The sequence below is a fragment of the Macrotis lagotis genome, chromosome X (assembly GCF_037893015.1).
Source record: "Macrotis lagotis isolate mMagLag1 chromosome X, bilby.v1.9.chrom.fasta, whole genome shotgun sequence".
NCBI classification, from domain to species: domain Eukaryota; kingdom Metazoa; phylum Chordata; class Mammalia; order Peramelemorphia; family Peramelidae; genus Macrotis; species Macrotis lagotis.
This window is the reverse complement of record NC_133666.1, coordinates 385,001,323-385,010,727: the sequence shown is the minus strand read 5'-3', so window position 1 is coordinate 385,010,727 and position 9,405 is coordinate 385,001,323. Positions and strand designations below refer to the sequence as shown.

At 36.3% G+C, this 9,405-nt stretch overlaps 1 protein-coding gene across 1 annotated transcript in view; it reads right to left on the bottom strand.

Moving 5' to 3' along the window:
- Positions 1–1,092: 1,092 nt before the first annotated feature.
- Positions 1,093–9,405, bottom strand: part of SERPINB5 (serpin family B member 5) — a 32,846-nt gene continuing 24,533 nt past the window's right edge. The window contains exons 5-7 of the mRNA XM_074200945.1: positions 6,809–6,951; positions 3,218–3,385; positions 1,093–2,632 (exon numbers count right to left, since the gene is read on the bottom strand). Of these exons, the coding sequence (XP_074057046.1) occupies positions 2,240–2,632; positions 3,218–3,385; positions 6,809–6,951 (704 nt within the window). The 3' untranslated portion in view covers positions 1,093–2,239. The remainder of the gene's footprint in view (positions 2,633–3,217; positions 3,386–6,808; positions 6,952–9,405) is intronic.

The following is a 9,405-nucleotide window of genomic DNA, read 5'->3' as shown; positions in this document are numbered from 1 at the left end:
TATTTTTTTTAAATACCACCTCAAACTATAGGCAGAGTTTTACAATTCTAACTACTCTTGAAGCATTTTGCATTCAGAGTAACCATTCATCATTCCTATTATCATAGTTATATGATCAGAAATTTAGTCCAGGAATGGATATTATAAGTTACCTATAATAAGAGTTTTAAAAAAGAATAATTGGAGTTGGGAAGTTGAGGAGGGTTGTGGGGGGGGGGGGTAATGAAGTGTATGGTGAAGGAAAGGAAGAAGGATATACCACTTGGGAGCTATGGGATCCCCATCCAGGATGGGGAAAGATCTTGAGTCCATGCCTTAAAGAATTTGGTGAAGAAAGTAGGGTTGAATAGCCTGGGGGAAAATGATTCTGGGAACATAATAGCTATTTTTGAGTATTTGAAATGTTGCTATGTGGAGAAAAGTTTAGATTTGTTCAGTATGGTTACAGAGAGAAGTAGAAGAAAATTGGTCGAAATTCTATTTGGCCCCAGGGAGAAAAAGTAGGAGAAACATCTACTAGTAGAAGTTGCAAAAGGACTCTACACTTGATGTCAGGAAAAACTTCCTAGCAACTAGAGCTGTCCAAAAACTGCCTAGAGCAATGATCTTTCTCTTTCTTCTTTTAGGTCTTCAAGCAGAAGTTGGACAACCACCTGCCAGGTAGGGATTGGCAGTATTACCACCAAAGTTCCTTCCCATTCTCATATGCTTCATCATCTATAACAGAGTAGGAGACCTTTTCTCTGACAAGGAACATTTGTATGTTTATAACATCATTCTCAGGGCACCTTTTCTCTGCCAAGGACCATACAAAATGATGTTTTAAAAATTAGTCTGCAATTGCCTTGGTCAAACTAGATCAAATGATTTTGAGGGTCTGATAAGGCTTGCAGATTGGACATTCCCCACCCCTGAGCTATAAATTTGGTGAGTTGGACCTCTCTCCCCCTTTCATCTTTGATATTCCTATGTATAATTCCCTTACATTAAGGCTTGATTACGACATTTAAAACCAGAAAATTATCTAAGTCACATAATAATTGTGTCCTTGCAAATGGCAGGCATAATAGAAAGAAAACTATAGACATTTAATTTAATAATATTTTTATTCTAAAAAGGATAAGGTGAACTTAATACCAAACACATGCAGCAAGAAAATGGAGATGGAAATTAAACCTATTTTATAGGATACTCAACAGAGGACCCCCGTGACAAAGTAACCCTTCAGTCAAGGAATCATATTCCTTTTGCCCAGAATTAACAGAAGGATCTTTGTTGTGCTAGTAACTTATCAAACTTGCTTTACAAATGCCCAGTGACTCCAAATTCCTATGAAACCCTTCATTGAATCAATTTTCTTAAGTTAGAAAAATTATAGAATGGTAAACGGTTAAGCCCTTTAATGATATGAATTTTATCCTGCAAAACCCTACCAAGTCCCCTTCCTTTCCCATCACCATGCCAGACGAGAGTCCAGTTCCCAGCCCTTTTTCTTCCAAGCTTAGTTCAGATTGCAAGCACTGGAAGGACCTGACATCTCAGGTGTCTGAAACTTTTTTGCTTGTTAGCTGGAATTCACTGCTACCTCTTGGTGAGCACAGCACCAAACAGATTATTTTCTCAGTAGGTCTGACCTTCCCATTAGGTTTTACTGTCTAACTTCTGCTACAACAGACTGCTTTATACTCTAGCTAGAGGCACTGAGAACTGAATCAAATGAAAAATTCTGTCAAGATCCAATTTTGCATGGTTTCTAAAATCTGCCACAGACCCTGTATTCCCAGCCCAACAAACCCTTACACTGTCCTCTATGCTAACATCCCTGAATGCAACTTTCAGATACAGCAAATATGCACCTACAACTTAGCCTTACCAGAATTTGCTGTATCTGAAAGTTGCATCTGAATGACAGAAGCTCAACCCCTATAGGTGGCTCCTCTGGAAATATTTGAGAGTAGTCCCCAAATAAACATATCAAATAAATATTCATATTTGTATGATGATTTTTTTTGCTAAAAAATTCCCCTTGTTTTCTTTTTTAAGAAAGGAGTGAAATAAAAAATAGCTTTAAAAAAAAGAAGGCTATTCTATGTGATGACTGCATATGAAAAGTATGTATTGCTCCCTGCTCCAAAAAATATTTATAAAATGCTAAAGTTAGAAAGTAATTCTCTGGGTATAAAGTTTATAGAAACCTGCACCTTGTATAAAAATCATACAGGATTGACTATATACTGTGCTAAGGAGAACAGAATTTTCCAAAGAAAATGATGTTGCGTGTTTTGTTGTGTCTGATGATATAAATAAATGGGTGGTCAGCATTGAATTCATCTTTATGTTGCAGGATTCTAGATCCTGGCACCTCTATAGAATCACCACCATCTTCTGTTATTTCTAAGCAGGCTTTGTGGATGACATTGGACAAAGTCACTCCCTTAGTCTCTGACAACCCTGAGAAATCACTTGTGCTTTCATCAAAGACATTTTTCATTCCAAGGCTCTCCAGATCTGTTTTAGGGTCGATAATTTTTTCGACCTTGAATTTCGGGATTGAAAGTTTCACTTTGGCACTGGCCATTGTACTGGGATTGGTCCACTCTTGCAGAGTCTCAGGGCTGAGCTCTTTCTCAACCTGAAAGAAGAAAAAAGAAGCAAAGCATACTTTATTACCAAGGGACCTAAAAGAAAAAAAAATTCTTTTTTATCTCAACCCCAAAGATGAAAATGACCAATCAATCAATAAGTGTGTATTAAATATCTAGTATTGGCCAGAAACTGGGAAAGGCACTGGGGAAAGGATAAAAAAATAAAAATAATACCATCCATGCCCTCATGGAGCTAACAATCAACCAAAGGAACTAACATGTGAACTTATCTAAAGTAGATTAAAAAAAGCATACAAAGTAGATTGAGGTGCTGGGGGTTTCTTGGGAAAAATAGTGAAGTAGTTTGCCATTTTCTCTTCCAGCTCATTATGTAGATGAGGAACCCCAGGCATAGAGAGCTAAGGGACAGCTAGTAAGTGTCTGAGGCTAGATTTGAACTAGGAAGATGAGTCTTCCTGACTCCCATTCTCGCATTCTATCCACTGTGCCACATAGGCACTCCCCATCAAGGTAATCTAAGTTTCATCAAGTCCAAAAATGATAAAACTTATAATCATTTTTCCCATTACAAGATAGAGATTATAGATAAAAGCATCACCTCAATTCCTTACCTTTTCCAATCCAGTTGAATCATCATCTACATCTTTTGGTAGTAGAATGAGCATGCTTAGGTGCTTGTTTTGAAAGGGAAGTTCTATGATCTTGCAGTTTATGTCTTTGATGTTACCCATACAAAATGTAGCTTCTATATTCATCATTTGTACTGGTTTGGTGTCTGTCTGTAAAACATAGGAAACATGTAAGTATATGCCACAAATCAAGTATGAGAGCATATGCACAACTTCATTTGCTTTCATCAGAAGCAACGAGGGCTTAAAAACAACATCCAATCTCTCTACCTATTCAGTTCCCCAAAACTCCACAGGACATTAATCCTTACTTGGTAAGGCATTCGAGGCTTTCACAATAAGTTGTGCCTGGCTAGGCAGAAAAACTGTTAATACCAGTCTTCAAAGAATTTATATATTAACGAATAAGATAAGACCTGTTATATTAAAACCTGAAGTCACCTTAGAAATCATCTAGCCCAGGGATTTTGAGCCTTTTTTGGTGCCGTGAATACCTCTGACAGTCTAGTGAAACATATGGTACTCTTCTCAGAATAGTGTTTTTTAAATGCACAAAATAAAATATATAGGAAACTAAGTATGATGAGCTATCAAAATATTTTTTTAAAAATGTTCATAGACCACAGTTTAATAACCCCTGGTCTGGTCCATTTTTTTACACACCCTGAAACTGAAGTCTGTGGAGATCCTATAACTTTTCCAAGATTACAAGGTCCAATGCTTTAAATGCTAGGATTAAAATCCCAGGATCTTGACTCTTACTACTACTTACTTACTACATTTTTTCTCCATTAATGTTATGCTGCCTTCCCTTCCATAATTTCTCCTGGAGCTAACTTCAGTGCTAATAATGATGAAAAATTGCATGTCCTTTTTAAAAACTACTTTTCAAAAGAATAATCATGTAAAGTAGAATGGATTGACTCTAAACTTTCTGCAATGCTCCAAATGGGGTTGGCCCTGGGCAACAATATCAATAGCTAACTAATGTTTGCCCATCTATTTGGGGGAGGGTAGGTTTTTTCAAGGCAAAGTGACTTGCCCAAGGTCACACAGCAAGGTGTCAGTAAGTGTCTGAGGTCAAATTTGAACTCAGAACCTCCTGACTCCAGGGCTGGTGCTCTACTCACTGCACCACCTAGCTGCCCCACCACCACCTAGCTATCCCCCATTTTGTGTGTGTGTGTGTTCTCCTCTACTGTCCCTTTGACATTTGGTGTAGTGGAAAAGAATATTGGCGGGGCAGCTAGATGGAACAGTGAATAGAGCACCAGCCCTGGAGTCAAGAGGACCTTCAAATCTAACCTCAGACACTTAATAATTATTTAACTGTGTGAACCCCACTGCCTTGCAGAAACCACCAAAAAAAAAAGAATATTAGATTAGGAACCAAAGCCCTAGATTCTAGTCTTAGTACTCATAAACTAGGGCAAATCATTTAAACTTGTAAGGACCCTACTTTTCTTCTGTAAAATAGAAGCTCTAATATCCTTTGACTTGTGGAAAATACACCATCTCCCTATAGCTCTTTTTCTCCCTTCATACACACACAGACACACACACACACACACACACACACACACTCTCCCCATGAAAAATTATTTGTCCTTAGTTTTTTTCTCTTGTTAATCTATGATTATTTCATTCAAAATATGGAACAAAGGATTGACAACTCAGTGATTTACCCTTCCTGTTGAGACATTGCCTTTTCAAAGGTTTGAATTTTTTCTGGCAAAAATGACCAAGTCAAGTCATCAGGGAAGATTCAAGGGTAATCTTCAAAGCACTGGAAGGCAGTCATTGCCCTCACTTTTCTCAGGATGGGTAAAGTAGATGACCAGGTTCTTTCCCTGGACTTACTAAAATAGGTTGGGGATTATACTCCAGTTTTAAGATCTCTATTCAGTTAAATAATCAACAACCTTCAATTTTAGATAAAGATGTGGTTTCCCAAAAGTTTCATTTATTTCATAAACCAGAACTGAATGTGGGTCACATATGTAGGAATAGCAAGATGTACTAAACTATTCATAAATAGATTCAAAAATTTAGAGCAAGCCTTAAAGGAGATGGCATAAGACGTGAGAAAAGCTTTAATAATATGGCTCAAAAGTACAAGAACTGACAGAAATCCATGCAATCATAAGAAAGTAATAGCTTCTGTTGTATTCTGAAGAAAGCTTCACCAGAGTCCTCCAATGCCATTTTATTGCCCTATTAGGGGAAACCCAGTACCTTATTAATCCTGTTCACAAAGTCAGGGTATCAGACTTGGTTCCAGCTTGAACAAGTTTAAAATATAATAAATGAGAAGACTGCAGGAATCAGGCCAGCAAGAAAGTGTTCTGTAGATAGATTCTGGTAGATCTTTAGAGGGTTCTTAGAGATCACAAAATCAAATGCCTTGAGTTTCAGAAGAGAAAACTGAAGCCCAGAAAAATCAAGTGACTTGTGCAAGTCACTTAAACTCTCTTTGCCTCAGTTTCCTCAATTATGAAATAGTGATCATAATTTAGCACCTAACTCTAACTTGTGGAAATAATATTTCTAATATTTGTAAACTGTGTAACATAGTTCCCTATACAGTAGGTGCTTAATGATTGCATGTTTCCTTACTTCCTTTTGAACCTGTCTTCTGACTCCTATATTGGTACTCTCTCTCCCTATACTTTGCTGACTCTTGAATTACTATTACACCTCCCTAACTCACAAGAAGGTCTGTATAAAGTTCTTCTCATCTCAGAATGAAAGGAAATAGTGAAAACATAATTCACAAGAAACATTGGAAATGGGGGGGGGTTGTAATGAGGAGATTGTAAAGATTTAGAATAAAAGTTGGATTTTTCCCCTCTGATACATCAGACACCCCCATCTTAATGAAACAGGAAGAAGGTAATCTTTCCTGTAGTCAATTACACTGATATTATGTAGATTAGGGGTTCCCAGCCTTTTTTGGGGGAGAAATTACTTTTATTTTTCTGATTTTTTAAATTTTATTTATTTATTTATTTGCTTGTTTTTGCAAGGCAATGGGGTTAAGTGGCTTGCCCAAGGCCACACAGCTAGGTAATTATGAGGTTGAATTTGAACTCAGTTCCTCCTGACTCCAGGGCTGGTTCTCTATCTACTGAGCCACATAGCCACCCAAGATTTTTTATTGTAAAAAAATATATATTTATTTAAGACAACGGGGTTAAGTGACTTGCCCAAGGTCACACAGCTAGGCAATTATTAAGTGTCTGAGGCTGGATCTGAACTCAGGTACTCCTGACTCCAAGGCTGTTGCTCTATCCACTGCACCACCTATCTGCCCCCTGATTATTTTATAAATGTAACTGAGATCTATTTTCATTATTTGCTCTTAATTGTTTTCTAGTAGCTATCAGGTATTACTATACTGTTTTCATAAATAATGAAATGTGGAAGTAAATTATTTCTTTTTTTTTAGAGTCCCAAATAATTTGGGTCCTTTTCTAAGGGATCATAACTATATGTGACCTCCACCACTGAAATATAAATCCTATTAAATCTTCTGATAACACTTCGGACTCCTAGGACACCTGGAGCACATACCTTATTGATTCTGAAAGGACATTCTTTTGTTTCAGATTCAGGAAATTTCTTCATCCATTTTCCTATGAAATAGGCTGCATTCACCACAAGGACTTTGGTTTCATCATTTACACTGTCCTCAGTCAAGATATTCTCAAAATGGTCTGAAAAAAATATTTTTTAAACCCACACAAATTATACAAAATGAATTTTCCAAATTTGACATCTATTGTTTACCTATAGCTTTATTAAAAGGATGGTAAAGTCATTCAACACCTCTACCTTTTTCCTGCAGACAATTTTGGTTAGGACATCCAAGGCCATTTGGGTTGGAAATGGGAGAGGAAGCATACAATATGCTGAAAATTTCCCACTTAACCAAATATTGAAAAAATTTCTTTGGGGAAGCTAGAGGGGTATAGCAAGGAGTCCTTGCTTACATATTAGCATAGAAGTAGCAAGCATCTTTACTAACCAGCGATATTCAGGGAAGCAGAGGTCATAAAAACAATTTCATATACAGAATCTATATATGGGAAGAACTTGAGTTGAAACTAGGAGAACTGAGTTTGGGTCCCACTTCTAACTCTGACTCTCTATGTAGCACAAATCATTTCCTTTTCAGGCTCTCAGGTTTTTCTTTTTTTCCCCACATTTCAAATGAAAGAATTAGACTACATAATGTCTAAGGCTACTTCAAGCTCTGAAAATTCGTGACTTCTATGATTCACATGTCACACAGGATGCTAAAGACCTGAGGCTATCAAGGAAAATCAAAGCAATAAAATTTGTTGTGGGAGGAAGGATTTTTTGGAGCTAAAGTATAAGATCATAGAGTAGATGGGGAGATTAGAGTAAATGAGATGAAGAAGGCAAAATTATTTTGCTTCTCTTTTCTCCGTCAAAGTAAATGATCATTAGATTCAAATAGGACAAAAGTAGTTAATAAGGAGAACCACTTGTCAGGTAAATTATAGTGGAGATACCTTTCACATATGGCTGGGATTAAATGTTCACTTTAGTCTCTTCCAACTCTTTGTAATGTGTTATTCTGAGTTAAAAATAGATGAATAATCAGTTCAAGGTACTAGACCAACACAAACTGAATCCTAATATACTAAATAAAATTATTCTTGTGACTGTTGAGGCAAAGTCTTTAAAAGATCTTGAAGAAGGGGATAGTATCACATAGCTAAAGGGAAAATTGTTTTTTCCTTCAAAATAAAAATGGGGGGGGGGAGGCAAATAGATTATACAAACATAGGCTAATGAGTTTGACCTAGCAAATTTCTAGAATGTATAATAAGAAAGAATGATTAGTAAACATCTAGATAAAAAAGTAGTGATGACAAGAAGACAACATAGTTTCATCCAGACCAGCCTCATTTCTGGTTTTGTCAAGGTTAATAGCTTAATAGATCATGGAGATTCCATAGATAGCATTTAATCTAGATTTTGGAAAAAGATTTGACCAAATCTCTCATCTGTCGTGGACAAGGTAGAGAGATGAAAGTTAGATGATATATAGTAAAAGGAGATTCAGAACTGGTTGAACAAGTTGATACAGTGACTATTAATTGTTCAATGATAGTCTGAAAATTGCTCTCTCCAAAGATCTCTTCTTAGCCCAGTGCTATTATCTAGCATTTTGTTACTACCTTGAATAAAAGTAGAAATGGCATACTTGTCAAATTTCTAAATGATACAGAGCTGACAGGATCTAAAATTATTTCAATAGGATAGTCATTGGGTTTATTGGGTAAGATTATGGGTAATTGGGTAAGATTAAAACCAATTAATTTATAGTCTTATAGTTTTTTAAAAATCTACCTCATAATCTAAAGCTAGGGGAAGATTTGACTAAATAGCAATATATCTGAAAAGAATCTGAGAATCCTAAAGGACTCTCATTGTGAACCAGCAATGTTCTATAGCAGCCAAGAAAGGTAATCTAATTTTAGGCCACATTGAGAGAGGATTGATGATAATTCCTCTGCACTCTGAAATGTTCTAAGTATAGAATTCAACTAAGAATTTTCAAGCAGTAAATGTTATTTTTGACCTGCCAGTCTGACTTTGGGAAACCCTATCATTTTATGGTTGGTTGTTTTGGAATAAATGTAAGCGTATGTGTGCCCTGTTCAGGGAAAGTGAAAATTAACAGTTATGTTGTCAGTTATCATCCCTGGTCTATCTGAATCTCCTTCAAGAAGATAGCTGTTAAATTGCCCTAGGGACCAAATTATTTAAATGACTATGCCTATTGAAGGAAAATGTATTTGCATCATGAAAGATACTTTAATCTGTACAAACCTGTAGGTCTTTATAGCAAATATTTGTTTAAAGCGGAGATTTTTAACATTTTTTGCATCACAGTTCCCTCTTAAAATATGATATAGCCTATCATCCCTCTCATAATAATGGTTTTTTTATACTATACACCCTAACAGCAACATGGGGGTGATGATCAACCTTGATGGACTCACTCCTTCCATCAGTGCAACAATCAGTGACAATTTAGAGCTCTCTGCAATGGAGAATACCATCTGTATCCAGAGAAAGAACTGTGGAGCTTGAACAAAGACTAAGGACTATTACCTTTAATTTAGAAAAAAAAA